At 40.1% G+C, this 26670-nt stretch overlaps 1 protein-coding gene across 1 annotated transcript in view; it reads right to left on the bottom strand.

Annotated features, from left to right (window-relative positions):
* Positions 1-26670, bottom strand: part of CNKSR3 (CNKSR family member 3) — a 54767-nt gene that overhangs the window by 9571 nt on the left and 18526 nt on the right. Inside the window, exons 2-7 of the mRNA XM_050972129.1 lie at positions 17025-17188; positions 9865-10067; positions 8566-8653; positions 5995-6036; positions 4011-4130; positions 2226-2285 (exon numbers count right to left, since the gene is read on the bottom strand). Coding sequence (XP_050828086.1) covers positions 2226-2285; positions 4011-4130; positions 5995-6036; positions 8566-8653; positions 9865-10067; positions 17025-17188 — 677 coding nt within the window. The remainder of the gene's footprint in view (positions 1-2225; positions 2286-4010; positions 4131-5994; positions 6037-8565; positions 8654-9864; positions 10068-17024; positions 17189-26670) is intronic.

Genomic DNA, 26670 nt, shown 5'->3' with positions numbered 1-26670 from the left:
TTAATGTGAAGCTGCCTGCCTGAATCACCAAAGTCAGCAGATAAAAATACTTGCACAGACAGGTATTTTTTCAAATACCTTTCTAATAATAATACACTTTAAAATACAATTTTCTTGGAATGAAACCTAAGCTCTGGGGAGCCATTAGCAAGAAACAGATAAGTATGCCAACATTTAGATTTATCAACAGCTGGTGCAATGCACCAGCCTTTGCTGCAGTTATTAAAAACACTCTCACTGCTGTAACACACCAACTCCTACCAGCCTTGACAACACCCAAAGCACACAGACATGCTACCTTGCTACATCCTGCACCTGGTCACAGGAAAGCAACTCCTCCCATTCCCTCCACCCCATGAGTAACCACCAGGCAGCAGGCCAGCTCTTCCTAGTGACTCCAGAACTAAGCACTGGGATTAAGGACTCCCTTCTCCACCTCATCACACCTTTAGACCTCATGTAACTTTGTTATGAGAAAGAACTGTGAGAATAAACAGTGCAACAAAGGAAGAAAACATGGGGAATTTGTGGGAGGCTTCAGCTATCATGAGTAACCCCATTTCTTCATTGTCTTCTTGCTTCCTCTGAGAGGAAATGCCTCTGTGGAAAGCTGCATATATAGGAGTCAACCAAGATTGTGAAAAAATGCTGGGCCAGAGTCAAGTTTGCAAAAAACAAAGCTCCCTTCAAGCTGTCCTTTGGGTGACCAACAGCTCATCTGAGGGAGGGTGGAGGACCCTTGCAGAGAGAAATCCTGCAGCAAGTGACAGGTCACAGCACTGGGATCACATTGTGAGAGCAGAGGAAAGAGCAGAGTTTAGCTGTAGGCGAACACGACATGCAAAGTCTCACGTAGGATGGCATAACTCAGGGATCCTCTTGGCTGACTCATACCAAATGGACTTCCAGTTCTTCCATTGCTCAGTACTGTCAATTCAGCGATGCAATTCCATTGCATTCCCATACACCAGCTCCTGGGGATAGCTACTAAAATACCATTCCAAATCTAGCAAGAAAATTGAGCTAAGATCCAGCCTGGGTCATCTAAATGATACCACACCACCATAAAGCCATCAGTTCCTCGCAGATCTCTCAGTCGTTTGTCAAGTTCTGTTGCTCCAAAGGAAGGAGTTTCCCCCAAGGAAGGAGATTCCACAAAGGAAGAACCAGTGTTCATAACAAAAAGCAGACACTTAGGTCATCACTGAAAGCTACAGGAGGAATACAGACCCAAGACCTGCATGCAGAAGCAGCTTGTCAGCAGCCAACATTACATTCTTCTCCATTTATCAGATGTTAAAATTGCTGCAGAAGTGGACATGGTCTCTTGTGGCAGATGCTATACAGAGTTGTGCCAGGAAAATAGCATCAAAGCTATAGAAGCTTACAATTTACACTCTGCAAGCACAGATTTCCACACTCTCCTGCCTGGTCCCTGGCAGGGGAGCAACTAGAACCACTGGTTCTTTCCTATACTCATAAAAAAAAAAAAAAAAAAAAAGAAGCATTGCTGCAAAAACCAAGTTTCTCTGCTGTTTTTTTCTTTCAGTCACTGCTCCTGGACAGTAGCAGCCTGTTTGGAAACACCACAGCATCACCTGCCAGCCTCAGCTGCTGGCTAGAGGTCTACTCCTTCAAGGGCTGCCCAGAAGCCTTCAATAAACTCTCAGCTGCAAAGGACTCAGTGTACAAATAAAACAAGGAACCACCTGCAGTAAAAAACTATTTGCCTCTCTTGCCAACTACTTCTTTCCAGCTGATCACTCTTAAAGTCTTACTTGTTCATAGTCATTTTACTCTGCAAGGTAATTTTGCCATGGGACAGCTCATTGATTTAATTACTCATTACTGAATTTAGCACACTACCACCTAAATGCTCCCATTAGGGGAGATTGCCTTTGCCAGTGGAGAGCAGATACACCCAAGACTTTGTTAAGCAAGATACCATAAGAGCTCAGAACAGCAGATACAGTAACTTATTAAAGCAATTACTTTAATGCCAAGCATTTGAACTAATTTGTGTACTTGCAGAAACTGGCTTAATCAGACTAAAGTGAAGCATGCAGGCACAAAATATTTACAAACTGTGGAAAAACAAACGATGGATCACGCAGTACTTAAAGCAGTAATGCCATGCAAGTCATGCCTAAAACAACAAAAAGTAGTATGTCAAACTAACTCAGTCAAAGCTGCTGTCTGAGATAATCTACATTTGCTTCACTTACGTTTTCTGTAGTTCCAGTAATTACATGCAATCCATCATATGTTGATTTGATGTACATTCCCTAAAGAAAAAATGAAAAACAAGTTTAAAGGCAAAACAAACCACATAACTTATCTGATTAACACACTGTTGGCAACAGACTCAAAACATTGTTAAAACCAGTTAACAATTTGTATATTCTCCCTAAAAAAGTGTGTAGTCTAATATTACAACACTCTAAACTTCTCCACAGATCACTTTAAGTGTAATTTATTATAATATGTATAATGACTTAAAACACCTCGTGTATGGAATAAGACTTAGAAACACTCTCTTGTTGATAATACCAAACACTGCTGATTTTTCTGCTTTGTCAGACTTTGGCCTTGAACAGAATTTTATTTCCTTACTATCAGCCTGCTTTAGAGAATTACAGGTTTTACTAGGTGGCCACCAGTTCTCTCCAAACAGAGCAGACCCACACTGGTGGGCTACAAGTATTGCTGACATGCTCTCTGACAGCTTCTCTTGGTAAGTCAACACACAGACAGCCTCATAACCACAATGCTTACTAAGCACTAAAGTTCCAGCAGAGTATTTGTGGCTCTGAATGCTAATGCTGAGTGTGAACACAAGGACAAACTTGATGAAGTGGGTGATGACTATAAGAGCACCAAACTGAAAATCATGAACAGGCTATTAACTAATAATTACATAGATTTCCCACAAGAGGTGACCAGCACATTGATTTCATCATTTATGAACAAATACATAACTAGTTTTCCTTTCTACATCTGTTGTTAGAAACACTCACACTGAGAAGTACAGAACTGGATGTTACTCAGGAGCTGAAAGCAGCTTAGCTGCCTGAAGTTACCACACTTACTTTAAAATTAGGTGGAAAATTAGATGATCTTTTTGACCCTTTCTCTCCAGCCAATTCTCTGCCTGTTTTCCCGTCAGTATCCAATTGGGTGCACCCACCTCCTTGTTTCTTATTTAGGCCAAGCTAGACTGACTCTGCTTCGATGCAGTTTGTGCATTAACAAAGAGACTCCCATAACTTCAAAAATGCGTGACTGATTCAGTCAAATCCACTGGTCTAGGTAAAACTAGTAAGACTGTGCAGCTTTCCCTAAAAATGTTCATTTCTCCTGCCTTCAGGGCTAGGAGTGAATACAAATGCATGTAACAATTTAAATTCCCTCCAACTCATTCTAACACATCTGTTCCCTAGACAGAAAATCCACCAAGATTCCAAATTAAGTTTCTCATAGCCAGCACTCAGCTAAGCAGAATCCATTGAATGAATAAGAGTCTGTAATAAGATATGGACACCAAACAGCTAAAAAATTCTAATTTTCCTACTAACAGCAAACCTCCAAAATTCTCCCATTCATCTCTATCTTGCTATAACACCCATAAAAGCATCTTTCAAAACACAAACATAATTTCTCATTGCCTTCTCCCTCTCCCAGCCCCCCAAGAAAAAAAGTGGCTGTGGTAACCTGAAAAAAGAAAACTAACTAGCTTCACAAGCATTTGTAAATTCTGCAATATCCTGGTTAACACACAAACCTTCAAGAATTTAGAATCCGAAATTATATTTGCGATCAAGCCTATTAATGCATATCTGTCCCTAGCAGCCACTCCAGCACACCACCTGACAACTGACCTTTAGGGTTCCTTCTCGTGCCTCTTTCTTACTGGATTTGAAATACTTCATTATAATTACACACTTGCATTGGCTCCCAGGGCTACCTATTAAATACTGGGAACATCAGGACACTCCAGCATTGCTTCTTACCAGGCCTTCCCCAGGTTTAATGTTGGTTAAATGGACCTCCTCCAGACAGGCACACTGGCTCATCAGTGGGTCTGTAGTTGATCGGATGGCTTTATCACAAATGCCATTTAAAGTCTTGGCCTGCAATGAGAGCACACAAAAAACAGTTAGGAAAATTCTCTCCTGGCTTCTTCCTCTTTCAGTTTTCAAAAGATTTAAAGGAAATGAGTTCTAAAATCAGTGAAATAGAAGATTCATTTGTACAGATCTATTTTACAGCATGTTTACACCCTTATTGTAGCACAGAAACAACCTGTTTCCATTAGTGCCACCTTACCATCACTAACAGATGCTGACACAGCCTCTGTCTGAAAAAACAGACACACAAAATATAACAAAAAACTGGGTTTGGGGTTTTTTTTGCTCTAACCAAAAAAGAACTCATTAAAATATTGAAACATTTTGATGATTCCTTGTGGGAACAGTTGGCAGGTTTTCATGTTGTTCTGTATTTCTGCTATAAGAATACAATTAGCCATGGGTCACAAAAGGGAGGTGCTGGCCATTGACATATCTGCACAAAACTTTACAGCATAAGGTAGGACCATCCAGTACTCAAGTGCTTCTGCAGTACTTCTCTCCACTGTGCCTCTGAACTGACCTCTTCTGGAATGCTTACACAGGCAAGGTTCATATTTCCTTTTGACCAAAACATAACTGATCTAAGCCAACATTATAAATAAAGGCCAATTCTGACCTTGGTGTGTGTGTCAGTAAAGTTGGAGGCAGAATGGCTTTGCCTTGCAGAACACGTAACTATCAGAATGTCTAATTAAACATGAGAAAAGAAGAAAAAAAAAGGTAAAAAAAATCTGTGCCCTCTCTACACTCACAAATTTCATTATGTCCCACTGTGTTTTCTGCTTTTACATCAACTGAAGCAAGGCTGACACTCCAAGTAGGTTACAAAATCTTGAACGAGAGGGGAGAGAAGATTACTACACAGTACAGTAGTTAGCTATCAACAGTTTGGGAACCTGCAAGGTAAGTCACCTTTCACATGGGGCTTGAATCCTTCAGTCAAAGTAGACACATGTAACTACAGAACAGGGGGGAGCTGTGTCATAGGAAGACATTGGTTTGGATTACAATGGTCCCTGGAAACAATAGCTCCAACGTTTTCTGTTTCGTTTTACGTCAGATTTCTAGAGCAGCAATAAAATAAATCAAAACAATGTTTAAGTGTGAATGCGAGGAACTGCTCAAACAAGGGAATTCCAAACAACAATGCCTACTTCCAGTGCGGGTGTGCACAAATGGAAAAAGAAAGATGCAGAGAACTCCCTTTTACATGGTCTCATTATTTATGAACAAAATTATTTTTAGTTATTGTGCTACTAAATTCCTAAGCATCTATGAGCTACCGGAAGGCCTTATCAAAGAGCACAGCCTGGTTCATGTCAAAAGCAGGAAGCGATGATTAACTGTTACAAAATATAAAAAGCATTCCATTACACTCTGCATTTGGTCACAAGGCTGCTTCAAACAGCCCTAGAAACTCAAGCTCAAGTACAGAGCCAGAGCTTCATTTCTGTGGCAGGGCAGTTCTTCTACATGAAGAAGCATAATAAGGAAGAGCTTCTGCTTATTAAGGTGCTACATGCACTTCACAGGCATAATTGGTTTATTTAGCCTGTCATCATTTTACAGGACTAGTCCTCCCTTGAAAATCTGAAGCTAAATTCTCTTGGAAATATAGCTGTGTAATGAAACTTTAAGGGATACTAATGACTACATGCTATCACTGCACACTATCCATCTGCTGAAATTTCAGTGATTTCCTCTACAGGAAAGAACATTCACAAAACAAGTCATAGTAATGTTTATTTGCATGATATGCTTGTGCACTTGGGACTGAAAGGTTGTTGTCAATACAGTCAGCATAGAAGCAACCAAAATGAATGTGAATGCAGACAGCTGAGTTTCAACAGAAACATAAACTTACCACACTCTGGACTTTATCTTCCATGTCAGCCACAGTGCAATCCTAAAAATAAAACAAGAACAAAACCCCTACATTAACCAATAAACATGGAAACAAATCATCTCTGAAAACTCTACAAAACTTCCATTTTAACCTCAAATAGAAATAGAGTTATTCATGCTGCAGGGATTAGTCAGATTAGTTTCACTCAGTAGGGCTCAAAAGGACTATTAAGCAACTATTTTCTGGCCCTGACAGAAAGCAATAATAAACCTAGAAAACTAAGAGAATGTGGGATTCAATTACAGCAGCTGACTTATCTAGAAAAGTAAAACCTTGCACAATTACATCAGATTCTCAGAAGGCCAGGCAGATGTGCTTGCCTTACACTGATAAACCCCAACTCAGGTACTCCTCTGCCCCAGGCATCAAAATGGATCTAAAGCATACTGTTAAAAAATGAAAGGAAAGTGAGTTTCTAAAAAATATGCTATCAGTGACATTCCTGAGGGACAGAGGACTGCACACAAGGCATTATTTACATAGTCCAGGTATAAAAGCCTTTGACCTGAAACAAGATCATGTAAAAATCTACAGAAGTTGTCACTGTTTTCTGCAAGAAGTTCTGAACTGGAGAAAGATATCATTCTCAGATTAAAAAGTTAAGACAGCAAGTTTTAATAATAGACCAAGATTTACAATATCTACAAGGAGAAAACCGCCAAGCATTTTAATAGGGTGAAGGAGGAGTCGTGTTGGAGAAGTTTGTGGAGGACTTTTCCCTGCTTTTCTCTGCTAAATACATCTGTACAAATCAATAGCAAATGCTACGATTATATCATCACGCAGCCAAAATGCTCAGTATTGCAAAGTCCTTCTGCTCCCACTCATTTCTGTTTATACTGTTTATTATTTCAGCCCTAAAGTTTGACATGGAACTTTAAGTGGAGTAAAATCCTGTCCTTGAATCTATACAGCTGTCATCAAAGGCAACCAGAATCTTCTTCCTGCCTTGCTTTATTATGATATACTTTTATGCATCATTTATGATTATGCAGAGCAGCATTGGTTCCACAAGAGCCACTGTGGACTCTTCACCATTAGAACTGACCATCTGTTTCTGTAGTCTATGTCTTAATAAGAAATACTTCTGAAGTCTAAAAACCCTCCTAAAGATTTTTCCACTCTATCTCTTTTCCATATCAGGGGATTCCTTCAGACTATTCTAGCATATGTGTCCTGTCCCAGGACAAACCATGTTGGTTGGTTCTTCCCCCATTAATGCTTTTCTCATATGCACCAAGCCCATCTTTTATTATAGCTCATATCAAATTGGCAGAGAAGTAGTCTGATATTTTTTTAAACGCCAGGGTTGCTGTTCACAATTTCCATCCCCCTGCCATCAAAGGCTGACCTAACAGAAAGATTAGACACACTTTCTAGCAGCTTTATTCATACATTCAGCAATCTCCTGTCTCAGTTCCTGTAGCACTCTTGGGTGAACACCATCTGCTGCTAGAAACACGAAGTGCTCCACTGCACAATCTGCACATCTGTAGCTGTAAATCACTGCCTTTGTGTGATTGCACACAGAGTGGCCCAGCAAGAAGGGCACTGAGCAGCAGACACATGCACCTTGGGGTACCCAGACACCATCCTTTCACAATGACAACTGACATCGTTGGGTGGTATCACAGCTTTACAACTCAGGATGTTTCTGTCCTTTGACATCATCCCTTCGGCATGGGGATGGAATCACCCATATCACAAGGCATGGTCCTCTGGAGTTCAAATATCATATGGTCACAGAATAATGGTTACAAGCAGGTTTGGCAGTCACTGAAGTGTGCACACAGTGCTTCACAGCCACAGCAGAGCCACACTCTCAGAACAGGCTTAAAAACAGTCAGCAAAGAGCAAAATTATGTCAGCTGCCAAGATTGCCACAGCTGCTACATATCCTTTTGGCTATTATTTATAAAAGCACTCATCATACAGCTGGTAAATTAAAGTTTTGAGAAATATTCTGGTCTTGCAGCAGTGGCAGAAGCAGTCTGGCTAGTGGGATCTGTATCATAAAGGTGGCAGCTCCTTCCACTACATGCAGCATTTCCCATTTGATAGCTAAAACATCCTGCATGGGACAAGATCTATGGAGTCTGCATACATAGGTACAAAAACCAATGGAGCCATATTTTTCTTCAGAGTTAGCACTGATAACTTTTTTTCAACATGTTGCTTGCAATGTGAAAAACTTCAAATGCAGATTAACTATTGCAAAGATTAACCCTCTTTCCAGTAAAGCTCAAGAAAATAAGAGTAGCCTTTAAGCTGCAGTCACTTAAGACACAGCCAGCAATACCAAAATTAATAATTAAATTGAAGGGCAGGGGAAACAACAAAAAAAAAAAAACCCACAATTCAGAAACACAGACAACTGAAACTGGCCTTCATGGACGTTCAAAGCTGAAAGTAAGCTCTCATTCCCAGAACTGCCTTTCATTAGCACTCAGCACAAAGCAATCACATTACTTCCCCAACATCTCCTTTCCTTCCCTTTTGGAAAGCAGAGAGGAAAAGAAATCAGCTGACCTTTTGAACAGTAGTAGTGAGGTCCAAGCAGAGCTGAATGATTCTGTTCTTCATTGATGAAAAGTCAGCAATACCTGTAAATGGGGTCCTACAACAAGAGAAAATTCCCCTTAGATTGGAGGAACCAGCCTTCTCCCATCCTACCTTACCAGTGAGGAAGAGCATATGAGAGTAAGCGCTGCAGTTCTGACATTGACACAGGTGTGAGGATAGTTTTACAATGTAAATATTCCTGACTGCATACTCCTGCTCCACTCTTGCACCAAAACTGGGAATTTTCTAGCCCTGTCCTTGGGTTTACCAGTGAGGGAACCTTCAACTTTCTGACTGAACAAGGAAAAAATGATTCTCCAAAAGAAGAAAAATAGATTTTCATATTTTACACACAGAGGTGCAGTGATACTTAGAGAAGAATCATTACAGGTAGGGCAGCTTTAGGACCTGAAGAGTTCCACCTGTGACCTTTCAGACATTTCCAAAGCCTAGAAGAGGGGTTGAGAAATAACCATAGCAGGTCTGGAAATGGACAAGCCATTTAGGGTGAGCTGCGAGGAACAGAGTGAGAGGAGAGGACCAGGTGAGAGGCTCAAAGTGTTAACAATGCTACCTGGACACTGATCAAGTCTTTACTTAAGAGCACGAAAAAGAATAAAAGTGCACCTTGCTGCCAGTCTCGGTGCAGTTATTCTCCTAACTCTCCTTCTCAGGCAAGTTAGCAAAGGCTTTGAGAATTTATGTTCATCTTTTATCATGGACTGCACCCCTGCCAACACCTGAGCTGCTGCAGCTGTAACAAAATAATTCTGTCTCTTTCCAGGCCAAAAAAAAACCCAAAAAAACCAAAACAAAACAAAAAAAAAAAAAAAAAAAAAAAGACAAAAAAAAAAAGAGAGAAAATGAAACAGCAGAAGGATAATCTCTTCCACTGCTCAGTTTTCAAATCACATAGCTAAGGCCACAGTTTCAGCAGAACATTAAAAAAATCTTTCAGGAAGGGATCTGCCAATGGCAAGTAATTTAGAAGCTGGGAAAACCATGTGTATGAGAAACTAACCTAAAAGGGAACACTCCTACTTTTATAAATACCACTTTGAGTGCAACAGTTTCATTGCTTTTAGCAAGAGTGGAAGTGCAAGAATAGATACCCTAGGTTAAATTTATCCACTAGAGGTCTTCTAGCAACACCAAAAAAGGGGTTAGTAACATCAAGATCTTTAAACCCCAACATCTAGGGAAGGCCCTACAAAGAGAAGGAACTCATTAGAGCAGCAAATTAAAATAGAACCATTTCATCCTTACCTGTCCAACCATGCAAGCAAGGCTTTAGCAGCACCAATAAGCTCTACGACGGAAGTAAGGAATTCATTGGGGGGCTTGCGAGAGGTATTTCCATCATAACTGGAACTTTTCCTACGGCTGCTGATGTAGTTTTGCAGATTGTTGGATGACCCTCGTAGCTTGAGAACCAGGTTCTTCATATTGTCTGTTTCAAGGCCATAGTTCTGCAAGGAACATTATGAAGCTTGATAAATATCCTTGCTGAGTTCTCCCATTTATTATAAAACAAGTTAAAAGCTGACATGGGATGAAAAGTCTTGATGATTTGCACAACTTTCTCATGTTTTTTTGGCAAAAATTCCTTGAAAGATTTGTTCTACACTATAGCCAGTAATACTTTTCTAAGTGCCAAACCTCAGTTTCTGTGATTAATGAGATTTAAGGACACTTTTCAAGCAGAATCAAGTCCCAACATCCTAACAGATATAATTTACTAGTTAATAACTGGATTGTGTTGTTTTTCTTTGGGTTAAAGAAGTGCAAGCATTTTGTTTTTCTTAAAACATTTTCTGTCCTGTGGCAAATAAACACTGAAGTAACATTTCATTCACAACTAAAAATAAGTTAAATCTGGTAAGAGATTAAAACATCAACAGGAAGCAAATGCAGTTTTGCAATCAAAAGCTTAAATAAATATTTGGATCACCAGTTTTCAGTAACTGTGCTCCTTGACTAAAACAGTGCAATTATTTGCAAGTTTGAGGACAGTGTTAACATCATACATGGTAATTAAACCCAATGTTAGGCATCAAATTTTCACTGATTTACAAAACAAAAAAAAAATATCTGAGAGCCTTGCCTACAACTTCAACTTTATAGACTCAAATTCCTACTTTTATTGAGAAAAAGAAAAAAACCAAAAACCCAAACAACAAAAAAACATTCCCACCAGGACAAAACAAACACACAAAAATACAAGAGTCCTGTCCTTCACTTTTCTTTTGCTGCTGATCCTTGCAACTAAACTCCAACTTCCATAGTTCAGTCAGATATACTCTATGCTCCTACTTTCCTATTCAAAAACTGAAACCAGCTAAGGCAAATTTTAATTTCATTTAATTCCTAGTTTCCAGGAGTTCCTAATACCTCCACTCAGGATCACCACCCCAGCTGAAGGGGAGCTTCAGACCAACCTCCTGCTCAGAACAGGCTCAGCTGTAAACTCAGACCAGCTTATTCAGGATTTTATCTTGTCAGGTCTTGAAAACCTCCAAGGACAGAGTGCACAACCTCTCTGGGCAGCCTGATCCACCTGGTCTGACTGTCCTCAAGGTAAGAAAATATTTCCTTATATCCAGCCTGAACCTCTTGGTTCAACTTCTGCCATGCACTCTGTCATCCTAACAACTGCTGCCCACCATGGTGGGTGCTGAGCATCCAGCTCCAGATCCAGCTGAGGCTGCTGGGCCACCCTGGAGCCATCTCTTTCACAGGCTGAAGAAGTCCCAGTCCCTCAGCCTCTCCTCAAGGGCAAGTACTCCAGCCCTGACCAAGCTGAGAGCCCTTCACTGAGCTTGCTCTGCTTTCCCTGTACCTTTGCTGTACTTAGGGGCAGGGGGCAAATTTAGACTGAGGAGTCACAATTCCCTCCCTCTCCCATTACTGCAGACCAGGATGCTGCTGGGGCACAGTGCTGGCTTGTAGCTCCATTCCCTCCAGGGTGAAGCACCTGTGAAGCAGGCTGGAACATTTCAGATTAAGTCATTTACAAAATGTAAGAATCTTTGACCCAAAGAAACACCCGTCTCCAGTGCATGGAGAGGTGTTGGCTACACAGCTACCTTTAAAATACTACTGCCTCCTATGGGTAAGATCCCAGTGGGTTTAAGTTACACAAGTGCTTTCCTCCCCAACCTCAGGGCTCTTGGCAAGGAAATACCCTTACAGTGCAGCCAGGAGCAGGGGTTGAAAGGATATGTCCAATTTTAAAAAATGTCACTGTTGCAACAGCAAAGGATATCCTTAAATTTTCCAGGATTACAGAAAGGGAAAGATCTGGATTACTAAACAACTTTAAAGTACTTGCTCAATGTGATGTGTGAACTTATCACCTTTTAATTTTAACAAAAACAACAACCCCAAAAAACCCCACCAAAAAACCCCAGCACCCCAAGAGCATTATTTGGATGCATTTCTTGCAGTTAGTTTTATCCTCCACTTAGATGATTGAATATTAGTCTATTGTTGAGGGAATACTTTTTCACAAACAGGTCTGGATGTGGGGCAAGTTCCTACGAGCACAAGAAAGCAGCCACATATGAGAAACGTTGCCCTTGAAGAGGGGAACTAGAGGATGCTGATCCCCTGCTTTCATAAAGAGACAGAAAACAGAAAATACTTTTTCTGTGCAGAGGTACAACCTAATTACCCTGATCAGAACCTGAGAGTTTTCATGTAATTAAGTATCTCCAGGTCTTTCTTTCTGTCACTCAGATGCAGAAACTCAGCCAACCACCTGTGGGTACTTGAGATTAGAGGTGGCACCAGCATTTAAGAGGACATGTGTTGATATACCAGGTAAGATTTTGGGCTTGGCCTTAAAACATTCCCTTATCACACCTCTTTCACCTTATTTATACCACGGGTGAGTCTGGGGTGACTCTTCCAGTTCAGGTAGGTTTTAAATAATTTTGTCAAGTAGTTCTCAGTTTTGAAGAGGTGACTTCAGCAACACATGCACAGCCTCTAGAGATGCAGGGGCTCCAGCTTATAACTGCAACTTGTGTCCCCCCCAAAAGACTCTCAAGGGCACATCACAGCCAAGCTCCAAGTCACTGCTCTATGTTCCCTCCTACAGCTTCCCCCAAAGGCTCTACAGAGTGCACCTCCACTGCTAAACCAGCATTTTGTGCTTCAGAAAAGGTCCTGACCAAGCACTACACCTACCCAGCACAACACAAAGTATGCAGCTCTTGAGTCCCAGGACACCAAACTGGACAACTGTGGATCAGCCCTAGTGGATGAACTGCCCCAGCAATAGGAGTCATCCAACCTGAGCCACCTCTGCTCCACCAGTTCCCTCACTGTCTGCTCTAATACACAGAAAGCATTTTGCCCCTTCACCAGGTACAGCAATGCTTTTATCCGAGCTGAAACTCTCTTGACCAGCTCTCACACCAACAACTATTCTTCTCCTTCACTTGTTATGCCCAGTCTGTTGGGAGGGTTGGCTTGGGGATCTAAACAATACAAAGAAATCTAATCCCTTGGTTTAGCTCCCTGAAGCAGCTCACTTCAGGGTCAGGTGAGTGCAAGCACAAAGGATCACTAATCAGAGGACAGGGTGGGGGGAGACAGCAGCTGACTTGGATTAATTGAACTTGTCATAGAACTGTAGCCCCAATCCACGACAGATAGGAATGCTGATATTGTGGCAGCACACCAAACAACCTTCACAGTGACACACAGTTGAAGTGCAAAGCTTAGCAGGCTTTTCTTGAAATATTTCCACAGGATTAAGGCTACAAGAGTTAACAAATTATTACTTAAGCAACCAAAAGGTTTTAGATGTTGCTCATGAACCAAAAAAAAAGGCTGCACTTTACTATTGCTCCCAATTTTAAACATCAAAGTTGTTTTAACCTAAACACAGGCTGAAGCCAGCGGTCAAGAGCACCTGATGTCAAACATTCCCAGGCTATTACTCATTAACCTGGGGAGCCACATGCAGGGCTGGAGGAGAGGCAGCACCCACACGTGCAGGAGAGAGCACATGAGCTCACTCCTTCTAATCTCCATCACATTTAATGAGAAAAAGTAATCTGACCAAATAATGGCTCAAGGTCATGCAGTCAACAAACAATAAAATAAAAAAACAAAACAAAAAACCAAATGTGGCTAACTGAAGTCAAAAGAGCAGAGCAGTTGTGTCAGAGCTGAACTGGGCTGATGAAGAGCTCTGCTACTGCCCAGGGACAGCATCCTCTTCCCTTTCACAGCCATGTTCACATGCTGCAACGTGATGAGTTGGGCATGCTGGCTGATTGAACTGAAAACCAGTTCAAATGCTTGCTCAGATGCTGACCCAGCTCACTGCAGGCTATATAAAGAATTAACACAAGGTACTGTCGCAGTCACCCATTCTTGCTCTTTTCCTTGCTCCAGAATCCTCTGGAGTAGCAAATTTCCTAATAAACAGCAAAAAATTTGAAGCCTCTAAAAAACTAAAATCTTATGTGGCAATGCATATTGACAATGACCCAAATGGTAAATCTTCATTAATGCTTTTTTTTATATATATATGTTATATTTTGTTATGCTGCAAACATGCTGGCAGAACATTACCACCAGTAAAATTATGAAAGGCACAACTATGTCCTTTTTTGGTTTAGGGAATTTTTCAGGGTTTGGGGTGTTTTTTTAAATTGTATATAACTAGTATCTCTTTGTTCTAATCTCAAGAAAAATCCACTGCATTTTGTTTCTAAACTCTCCCATGATACAGTGTAGGCAAAGATTCAGAAATCAAATCCAAAGAACACATTAAAAGTGAAAATATTTGCATAGTTTCTTGCTTACATTGTTTTATATTCATTAAGCCCTCAAAAGCTTGTTTTCTGTCCCTGCTTTTGTGGTTTGAACAGCAAAGTTATGTATGTTTGTTCCCCCCTCCCCCAAATACTTCAATCAACAAAGAAACATGATCTTTCTTCCAACCCTTTCCCTCCCCCCACCAAGCAGTACTGTCAACAAAAAGTTGAAATACTCAAGCTGATGATTTTTTTCCCCTTTTCAGGGGGAATTCAGGTCCTTTGATATATCCTCTAAATTCCTCAAATAAGTCTTCAACACCTGCTCAGAAAATTCTATTAGACCAGCTCAACAGCAATAGAAATGTTGTATTCCAGTCTACACTCTCCTGCTGACTCTTCAAGATGCTGCATATGCAGCCACTGCTACGAGGACATGAGGGAACACTGCTTTTATTTTTCACACCAGAAACTTCCAGACATTTTTTTAGCTCAGTGCTGCCAAATACCACCCAGCCCCTAGAAAAACTGAATTTAAAAATCAGGTGCATTTGGTGTCCTTTCTCAAGGCAAGGACTATGTTCACACTTTATTTAGTGACTGATCTATGGAGGCTGGAACAAAGGTCTTTATGGTGAATGCTTGAGAAGAGATACTGCAGGAGAAAGAGGTTCCAAAGAGAGCTTCCTCACTGTCTGTAGGGCCACACATATTCTTGTGGTGTGAGGAAACCAAAGCAATGATCTGAAGGAAACTTAGCTGGGAAACTGCCAAGGCAAAACTAGATAAAAGGGAAAATTCTTCTTGGGAACTCCAGGACTGGGAAACCACCAAAATCCCCTTTCAGCTTTTCTCCACCAAGAATGACAACCTTGTGAAGTGTGACATCAGGCTGGCCCAGTGCTACATTGCCACAGTGTGAGCTGACAGCTTAGTGGGGGTGGCAGTGGGGTTAAAAAAGGGGCAACAAAAAAGAAAAAAATATTAAAAAAGAAAAAAAAGTTCCTTTGCTTACAAGGCCCCAAAAGTTAGGGAAGTGTCAGAATATGTACAAAACATGCACAAAACAATAAACATTCCCACTTTCAAAGAACTAATGCAGGTGGAATCAGGAAACAAAAAGAAACAACAACAAAAAAATTAGTTGTCATTAGCATTTAGTATCCCTTGGAAACAGAATCAGTGGTGATTCTATGCAGTTTCAAAAACTCAAGGGAACAAGCATCAAGAAGGTGGCAAAGGGCATACTGAAAACACAGGAATTCTTCCTGCACCTCTTAAAAACGGAACAAGTACATTTCAGCTGTAATATGCAGTATCTGTCTAATGCATTAACTTGAGCTGCATTTCACAAAGGATTTCCAGAAATGGGTCTGAGGTCAAAACTTTTGTCTACAAAGGAAATTAGAAGGAAATTGTAAGAGATAAAACACAGCTTTAGGTTCTGGCAGTTGTCCAGCTTTGTTCACTTTATTCTAACATTTTTAAGAGAATAAAAAAGTGCCTTTGGGGACTACCACATAGATGACTTCAGTCAGGACCATTTACAGCCCAAAATACATTTACTAACTCACCAGACCCCCACACTTGCCCAACAAGTTCCTTCCCACACCATGAACTGCTTTTCAGTCCAGCTACATTCTTCTATTAGGTTTTCAAGTTAATGTTAAAATTTTTTGGTAGATCAAATACCTAAAGGAAATAAAATGTCTTTCAAGTATAAGAGTAACTTTTTGAGAAACATTTTAGATCGTTTGAAGAGATTTCATTAAATATGCTTCTTTCAGTTCAATTTGCTCCAGGTTGTGGAGTAGGAACACACCCTGTAGCACCTCTCTGCAGCAAATAAAGCACATATCACACAGGCAATAAACACTCTCCATTTGAAGAAGCATGTGCTCACTGCTCCAAACCTTGTCTAATGTAGGGAAGACAGGCCACTGCTGGCCAAGGAATCATCAGGCAGGCTTTCCCCTTCTCCTCCCTGATGTAATTATATATACCTCTGGTGCTCATTACACTGCACTACATCAAACAGGCCTTCAAGGCTGTGACCAGATTACGGCTTTTAAATAAAGCCTGCACTAGTAAAACAATCCAAAATATTTTTATGCTTTTCAAAGCATGTTTGTTTTCAAAGTATCTGCAGTTATATATCAGGAGTAGGACAAAAGAACAGCTTAAGTTCTGAATCCAGTGAAGAGTTCAGCTAAACTGCAACTGAGGTGGCTAAACATCCCTCATCTCAAGAATGAGTTTTTATTCACTTCCTAGGGTTGCTACAGAATTACCCTAAACCCATTTCAACTGATGGGAGGAACTTGTAGCACCTGTCATTTAAACAGTGTGTTTTCTGTCTCCTAAGACAAACTGCTCACTAACGGGAGCCCCAAGATGTAACAACATCACTCAGACAACTTGTTCCTTTGGAAGTGCAAGCAAATGAACTTAAGTTGTCTCTTATCAAGAAAAAGAGAGCTATTAACACAAAACTTGCAAGAATTAAACAAATTCTTACTTTTTTCTTTTATTGTGATGTGTAACAGAAAGCAAGAGACAAAAGTATTCTGGTCTGATCAATTTTGCTTTGGTTATTCACCCAAAAAAGCCCTTTAAGAAATTCTTTGCATATCTCTTCACAACATGACTAACCAGTGCACACAGGAGATCTACAGCCTCTAGAACCAGTTCCTGGTGTCCAATCCTTGAGATACCCAAGTCTTCAAGGTCCTGGTGAGAAATCTGCAGCAGCTGTTCACCATTTATCTTCTCCCGTTCAAATTTATGGACATACTGCTGCAGGCAATCATCCAGGCCTACCAAAACACAAAAGAGAGACAAGGGGACATTAGAAACAAACAAATAACCACCTCCAAAAATAACAGACCTTGCAGAAGGCAGAAATTTTAAGTTCATATACTATACAATGCAAAATTATGAAGGAAGCTTGCCGTGTGACTGAGGTTGTGCCACGAGAGCACAGAAATAGAGCACATAAGTTATGGGGATCTTTGGGTCACCTAAGTCAATGCACAACCTGCCTGCTACTTGTGGATCAAGCTCAGCCAGTCAAAATGTGCCTTTGTTGTCTGCATAGGCAAAGTGACCAAGGGACATACACATCAGGGTAACCCAAACCCTGAGGGGCATCCATAGCAACAACAAAAAAAATTTATTATCAAAAAAAAAAAAAAAAAAAAAATCCAGGGCAAGGCAAGAAAAAAGATCTTGCCCAAAGCCTGTTAAACAAGCAAGGAACAAAAGCATAAAATGATGAGAAGGAAAATGACCAAAAAAATAAAACACAAAGGCAAAGCAATCAAAAGGATGTTTGGCTCAAGTCTCATTATTACCTTGATTTATAAGAGCCTGCAGCTTCCTGAAGCAGCCATTGCTTCCCCTTACTGAGGATCAACAACACACAACAATAAGAAATCCAATTCTTTTTTCTATCTAGAAGTATTTTAAGAGCAGTTTAGACTATTTTGTCCCAGCAATATCCCCAAAATCCTCACTTTAAACAGTGATTCTGTGATCCTGTTCTCTACAGTAGGTTTTCCCAAGTGATCACAGAAAGCGTTTCTGGTTTTTATTTTATTTTACTCTAAGCTTCACGTGTTAATCCTGTTTCCTTGTGTATTTTCCTTATTTCCTCTGTTGTTTAAGAGCCTGTGAACAGCAACAATCTGGGGGAAAATTTGGATGGATGTGTTATTTTTTAAATGTTTCAGTGCTCTTGTAACTCTGTCCTCTAACAGTATTTTGGCTGGAGCAAAAGGAACAGACCCAATTAGGTCTGTTTCGCAGGAACACACCACACTCATTGAAAACAGTTGACACGAGCAAAAATTCAAATAACACATTTGACGTCTTCTTTGTATTGTCCAATACAGCTGCATTGTTTTACCATTCCTTTTTTAAAAAAAGCTTGAACCTTTACTTGAATAAAGGATGTTTATGCACAACTCCGGTTCAAAAGGAAACCATTGAGATGGACAGGATACCGAACGCAGCAGATGAGAAACACGAACAGCACCCTGAACTACAGAGAAATGAGAGCCAAAACACCAGCACTCAGCTCCTCTCGTGGAGCTGCAGCAGCAGCCTGGAAAACAAGCACTCCCAGCACACTCTACCACCAAGAAAACACTTGACTCAAATCACCAAGGGGGTTTGAGGAGTCCCATGAAACACATTCACACAGCCCAAACTACTTCTCCACAGAGGATGGGCTCCCAAAGGCACGGCCTGACTGAACACACCACTCACCCTTCCAAGTCACTGAGGACAGACACCCCCCTTCACACCACTCAAGCTTAATTATTAGAGTCAATCAACATCTGGCTGAACAAGCTCGACTCCTCCCTGTGCAGAGCTACCAGTGCACACAGCTTGATTTTTAAGTGTAATTATGAATGGAAAACCCGCATGCAAGTCTAGCAGAGTCTCCCAGGGCTACAGTTGTTCAGGGTGCACTCTTGTTTCTTCCCATATGTCTTGGCAAAGCTGCACAAATTTTGAAAATTGAGCCCACTGTTCTCTTTCCCACAGGCACCAAATTCCTCCTTAGGCTATACAAACTTTTTTCCCAGGAAAAATAATAATAAAAAAAATAACTGGCCTTCATTGTTTAACAATTTATTTTTTCAGACAAATTCACAACCATGGCTGACATACAGTGCACATATTTGGCATTCCCAATTTTTACTGCTGCCTCACAGACCACTGTTTCCCATCATTTGCTCTTGTAAGCCCATAGTTTCCATTACAAACTACACAAACACCTAGAATAAAACACTTCATTCAGCATGCAGTCAAGGCTTTATTTTTAATGGGTTTTTTGTGCAGTTTGGATTTTGCCTACTATCCTTTCTGGAACTTCATTCTATGCTAAAATATGGAGATTCAAATGTATATATCCTCCCCAAAAAACACAGCTATGGGTCTTTGTTTGCCTGTGTTCTTTTTAACTCATGCTTGTCCATTTTGAAGGTCTATTAAAAACTTGAAGGGCTACTTTAATTTTTTTTTTTTTCCCTTAAAAACAGTACTTTTATAAGCACACTGTAGGACTATATAAAGTAGGATATTATAAAATTGCACAAATGTTGACTCAAAATAGGCAACTCAGTAGCACAACTGCTTAGCTAGACTCGTATTTAAGATTAAATGATCAAAACTGTGCAAAGCAGGAAGTGAAGACAGACCCACAAACTCATGTATTGGTAGATAGTTTAAGATGACCTTATCAGCATAAGGAAAATTTTTATCACTTTTACTAAGAAACCCATTTTTACTAAGGGGGAAATATTAAACATTTTAACTGAGATTGCAACCACATTTTATAGCCTATGGTTTAATTTTCCATTATATGAATGAAATGTCTAATCACATGTGAATCAAACACATCATGTGCAAACCACACTTCCAAGAGGGAAGGGAGAAGGGAGGAAGAAGGAATCATAACCCAATTCAATAAATTTTAATAATTTTGTATTTTAATAATGTTTTAATAATACATATTTAAAATATTAAAATATTAATAATATTTTAATAATATATTAGAAATATTTTAATAATATTTACGCAAAGTTTTAAAATCAGCATTCAAATGTCACTAGTAGTGTAAATGAACTGCTAATTCTTCCCTTCTTCCACACATCTATACTCTTTCCATGTATTTTCTCCATGAACTTCAGAGCCTTATGGAGACTTGGTATCGTCAATTGCAATGTCTGGATATTGCTGAAGAACTTAGATGAACTAAAAACAATAAAAGCAAGTCGACATTACTTAGATAATTTCTTTCATTACTTAGATACTTTCTTACATGCCAGGTCATTTTCAACAGTGCAATATTAGCAGATTCAAGCAAGAAAGTAGTTTTCTGTATTTCTGAAAAAATACAATTAAGACTGACATTGAAAAAAGGTATCTATATTTATCTCCTTTATCCACTGAAGAGCCTTTCTCAAAGCTTATCTATTAATTTTCAGCTCAAAAGGTGTTTAAAAAGCATTTGTCTCAATCCCGTGTGTGAAATCTTTATATTATTGCACATACAACAAAACCATGCACAAAAGAATGTCCTTTCTATTTATGTAATTGTTAGAGAATGAGGAAAGATATAAATAAAAATAGCAACTGCAGAATATTATTCAAGTTTTAGAACACTAATAGCAGAGATTATTTAGGGGAGGGAGAGTGAGAGAAACAGACTAATTCAGTTAGTGCTATGTATGTTGTGAAAACCTTTCTGATAACCAGCAGTGTAATTTGAACAAAACTGCCTCCCAAATTTTGGCAGGTGTAGAGATGTGCAATAGATCCTAAGAACTGTCTAGACTTTTCTGTCTAAAATAACCACCAGGCAAAGCACCCCTGAAGACATTCAATACCTTGCATTCATGCAAAAACATTAGGACAGAGCTTACACTTTAGGATTTGCACTGATACCAATCTCAGTCTGTTTCCACAATTAAGAAAGTGATTTTGTATAAGAATTGAGGGGAAGAAAGAGACAACTTGGAGGGAGTTAAGGGTGAGGCTTGGGTCCCAGCCATAACTATCGGTTTTCTATTCAGAGAGAATTAACATTTCTATGGTCAGCCATCCAGCAGGGGCATACCTGATTGCCCAAAAACTAGAGAGGAGTGTTTTGTGAGCAGAGTCCTTGAGCAATTCCATGCTTTGTTTTTTGCTCAACTTCTTCGTTGGACACTACCAACAATTTACTTACCATAAAGCACCAATTAGCTAACTGATTACAGGCACAGCTAACTTACCACCTCCTTTTTCCTCCCTCACTCTCTCCTCTTGTGATACCACAGTCAACTCTCCGACAGAGCAGGGCAGAGGGGGCAGAGAGCAAGGAAGAAGAGACAGATAGGACAAGGGACTGAGGAAGGCACGGGGAGGGGAAGCTGGAATGTGACAGGGATTACTTCCTGTACATTCAAGAACTTGAACAGATTCTCAGCACAGCTCATAAAATGCCAAAAATTGACAGCAGGAAGCGGGAGGAGCACAAGCCACTTGAACAGAGGAAGAATTCACAAGTACAAAAGCTTTTCCTTCACCGAGCAGGACTATGGGGATCATTGCTCCCTGCCTCAAAGACATCAAGTGTTATGATCATGTTCTCTCCTCTGTTGGGCCACTCACAAGCAGGCAGCACCTGGCATCTCAGCACAGAACCAGTTGAACCAGGTTCAACTACAACCCTCATCCCATTGAGGGGCTCCCTGGGACCTTGGATAGCCCGTTAGGATAGGACTGCCAAAGTCATCTTTTCCTCATCACCTTAAAACTGACCCTACCACCTAAAAAAGTCACTCTTATTCTGGTCTCCTCTTCAGGGTCTATATAGTAGACACTTTTAGTATCTAAAGATTCCCTGCACGCATCAATTTCATCCCTCTCAAGAACTGAAAGATAATCAGTTGCATGAGAATCTTTGGCATACCCCACGGTACCTGCCATTATACTGTCATTTACATTCCACATCATTTTATAACAGTTAGTGTGATAGCTTCCTCTATCAGAGATCATTTCCTCTATTTCCAGGACTGGAAGAAATTAATCAAAGATAAAGCAAGAGGGAATCAAGACAGCAAATGTACACTAGAAAGAGAAAACTACTTCATAAGCAGATGAACCAGCACCTGAGAAGGCAAATGAAAATAAGGAAAAAGGGTCTGCAAGGCAGCTGAAAGCTGAAGCAGTAGGACAGATACAGGGTGAAAAGAAGTAAGAAAAGTTCAAGGAGAAGAAAATAAATACATGGTTTTCTTTAATAAAGAAGAACACAGTGGGAAGGTTTTATACAGTAACATCACAGATGCCATTCTCCTCCTGCAGTATCACAAACAGAACCAGGGATAACATTAACAGAGGAATTCAAGGTTCTTTTAAAGGATAAAAAATTAAATCTAGTGCAGTCAGTAGAAACTTATGTCACTAATAATTTAATCCTAGGTAAGAACCGACTTCCTAGGATCCACATGCCTGACTGTTAGCTATCATCAATGTTTTCATGTTAGTCTTTCCAAAAGTTTCCAAAACAAAAGTCTAGTTATCAACTAGTGAGAGCCACTTTTAGGGGCCAGAAAAAACCTCAAAAGTCTTAGTTTTCAAAAAAAAATATGGCTTCAAGAGATCTTTGTATTATTGCCTAGTACAAATGTGAAAAGACTTCCTCATTCCACTTTTTACTCTCATGTAGTTTTAAAATTAGTCAAAACACTGCCACCATGTGAGGTATCAATCACTTAAAAAACAAAACCACACAAAATCAGAGAGCAAGAGCTTCTTATTAGCACCATGGAAAAATGTCTCCTGCCTAACCAGATTGCTTATTAACTAAGCTCTTCTCATGTAGTCAGTTGTAAGCAACTCTTCTATGGTTTTGTCTGAGCACCTGCATCCTGATGAGGCAGGCACAACTGCTCACCAGGCACTGGGTGCAGCTTTGCTGAGCACAGGCATTGCCAAGAGCAGCCAGAAGGGTACAGCAGTTTCTGGTCAGTCTCCCCCATCACACAGGGATGGTACCAGACAAATTGCTGGGCTCTGCCTGCCAGCCAGGATGCAAAGGGCAGCTCTCTCATTAAGGTCACAGCAGGACAGAGGGAAATGGTGAAGTGCTTTACTGTCCCCTCTGTAATCCCCCCTGACTGACACAGCTGGAAATAAATGTGTTGCACAGAAAGGCTTTTGCAACACGTTTCTATTTTCAGTATTTTCAGCTAATATATTTAGCCTGGAAAAACAGGCTCCATACTCCTGCATTCATGTTACCTCAAAATAAATCCGTTCATTCCATTCAAATCCATTTATAAATCTCTAAGCTTTTTGTTGTTTTTATTTTTTTAAGCACAAAACTGAAAGCTTTGCCTTGTAATAAAAGAACTCGTGGGTAAATTTGGGTTGTAAGCTATCCAGACCAGAAGGGAAACAGAGACTGTGTTTAACCTTTAGTTGCTCGGTATAGATACAATCTCAGACTGACAGCCCTTGTGTCATGCTACACTTTTTATCAGTGCTCCCTACAAAGCCACTGATTGCAACCATTCTGGCAGTGCCTATTACCTTGGTCCTGACAGTAAATCTGAGGACAACTCCAAGCTTTAGCACTTGACAATCATAAAGTATATGTTCAGGAAGAGTCAAAATTGCTTGCTGAACCCTTCCAATACTTCAGAAGTTTAATAAGGCAAGACTTCTCTTTACAAAAGCCAGAAAAATTAACTCGAATTTTCCTCAAAAAATATTTTCAGGTAACTAAGCAGACATGCAATAAGTTTTACAGAAGAAAATACTCTGGGGAGAAGGACATGATAAAGGCCTGTAAAGCCAGAAGTGGCCAGAAAGAACACAGATTGCTCACCATCTCTTCCAATACAGGAATCAGAGAGTGAAGCAAGCATGCAACAGGTCCAAACAAGTCAAAAAGGAGTGACTCTTCACACAGCAGTATGCAATGGATGCTCAACATCCATACACAGATTCAGGGAAAGGTGAAGAGGTTCATGAAAGAAAGTGCCACAGAAGCCAAGTCTGACCCTGACAGACTCAAATAAGATGGTTTAAGGCTTGAGGAACGGGAAATGCAAGAGGAAATACAGTGTGTCATCTTTCCTTTTATATTGCTTAATTTACTCCTTTCTGGCAAACATTCTGGACAGGACACTTAGCTAGGCAGCACAGAACACAGGACTATCACAGCTGTGCCATACACAGCCCCAAAACATAGATGGCAGCTTCTCTTTTAATCACTTTTAGAACCATAGAATTGTTTGGGTTGGAAGGGACCTTAAAAGTCATTTATTTCCACATCATTCTCTCCACAGCCCCCTCCCAGTACAAGCAGGGACATCTTCTACTGGACCAGATGGCTCAAAGTCCCATCCAACCTGCCACTGAACATTTCCAAGGATGGGGCACCCTCAGCTTCTCTGGGCATCTTGTTCCAGTGCCTCACTATTCTCACAGCAAGGATTAGCTCCTATTCTAAGACTTAAGAAAACTGTCTCTCTTCACTTATGAAAGCTACTCTTGGTTTTAACATTTTCCCTAAGAGTGACACAAGATTTTCCCATAAAGGAAAAACTCTATATAGAGTAACTGGAGTTGGGGAGGTAGAGGGAAAGAGGAAAAAGCTATACACTAATACTGAATTGTGATATCAATTTAAGCCAAAGATAGAACCAAAGCTTTTACAGACTGGTTTAAAAAAATACAGCCAAAAATTTACCTTAGTAATACTAGGAAATAGATCACAGTGAATCACACAGCTGCTCTCATGGGTTTAGTAATCTAGATTGAGATATTAACATCAAATGGAAAATTGCTAGAGTGAATTAATTTATAAATTGTAGCTTTGATTGACAATAAGTGAACTTGCATCAGAACTCCAAAAAGAGATTTAACATGGAGAAATGGTAGTGTACAATAAGCAGTGATAAAGGCAATTCTGTAATAGCTGAGAAGTTAATGGCATTTAATTTTAAAATTTCACGTAAAATTCAAAGTAGAGTTGAGTTTTCTTTCTTTTTAATAGCTCTTTTTCAGATAATTCATGAAAAAAATTGGGGTGAAGAAAGCAAAATTTATTTTTAACATTTTCTATAGGGGTTTCTTATTATGACATAGCTTTGAGACTTCAAATTAAAGGCAAAATTGAAATGCAATGTTACAGTAAAGTGAGTAGTGATAGCATGTCATGTATCTAAAAAAAAAGGAAGAGTGAAAATACAACTGGAATACAGCATAATATCATAGAGGTTTAACCAGAAAAGGCAGGTATCAGAATGTACATGCAGTCATGCTTTTTACTAGCAGAACTGGACTGGATATCTGTGCAAAGCTGTGGGGCCCCAGGCCACAACCCCGTGGGGCTTTGGTGCCATCACACTCCCTGGTGCCACCCACTTCCCTGAGAGACTGACTCATCTGTGAATATTCAGCCATTAAATATCATTTGGCTTCCAGGGGTGAAATTTTCACTCACCTGGGAGAGAGAGGGAAGAGATGAGACACCCCCTTGTTGAGGAGTTACCACTCAGCCCTAGGCAGTCAGACTCCATAGTGCTACTCCAAATACTCATCCTGGGGAAAAATGGGTTTCCAAGAAAGAACAGGAACCACAAAAAAGGGTTCAAACTCAACCAGCAGCATGATATCTTGCTCCCAGCATTTCAGCTGTAACTTTTTGCTAATCCCAGACACCACCAGAAAAAGGACTCCTGACCAGAGAAAGATGAAGGATAGAAAAAGAAGATAACCAAAGCACACTATTTTTTCCTGCTGACCTTGGTGTATGCTCTGCATATATCAGGGATTAAGGTCCATATGATGCAGTAGCTTCACAGAGCAACACTCACTCTTTGGTTTTCCCTTTTAAGAATTACCTGCATCACTCAGTGACCAGCTACATGTTGCAAAATCAATCTTTCCGTGCTTTAACAGATTTTGTTTGGCACGTTACATGAATGAGATGGAAGCAGAGTATATCCACATGTTCTGTGCAGACAGACCTGGCACTCTTAGTTTCAACAGAACATGCAATAAAAGCCAAGACTCAGCAAATGCATGCAAACACATCATTAAAACAGAGAATACACCTGCTTTAGGCAGACAAGCCCAAATAGCTTCCTAGCTAATGCCACAGGATGTCTTCAGGGACACTTCTGACAACATCCTCCCCCACCTCACAGTAAAAACAATATCCTACTTGTGGCAAGGTGCAGCTTGTATTCATCTGCTGGGTGCAGCACAAGCAAGGCAATATGAACCAAATACAATGGCAGTATGTTGGAGCTGTAGTGAGGCCCTTTTATTTGCTGCTCCAGTATCACTTAAGAACTACTATAAACTCCAAACTGAAACAAGAAAATATCTTTCCCCCCCCCCAATATACTAATACATGCAGAGGTGGCCTATTTGTCTGTTGGTTTCATTTAAAACAGTGGTACTTACATGGGTTTAGAATGGCCCCCAACTGACACACAAGCACTTCAGCCAGCATGACCCAGATCTTGTTATTCTTTCTCACCCTAATTCTTTACCATTACAGCTAGCAACCAACTCACACCCCTCCAAAAAAATTATTTTAAACCCACAGAGATTGGCACCCTATATTGTAGTAGACTACTGCAATGGCAGAAAAAAATGCACATTTTAATTTAAAAAGGGGGTTTTAAACAAAAAAAAATATTGTTCTTGAACTAATTAATGCAAATTTTTGATAGCCATCATGCCCAGTGAAACAAACCTTATGTTTGTCACAACCTAATAA

The sequence above is a fragment of the Serinus canaria genome, chromosome 3 (assembly GCF_022539315.1).
Source record: "Serinus canaria isolate serCan28SL12 chromosome 3, serCan2020, whole genome shotgun sequence".
NCBI classification, from domain to species: domain Eukaryota; kingdom Metazoa; phylum Chordata; class Aves; order Passeriformes; family Fringillidae; genus Serinus; species Serinus canaria.
Note: the sequence above shows the minus strand (reverse complement) of the source record. Positions and strands in the feature narration are given on the sequence as shown.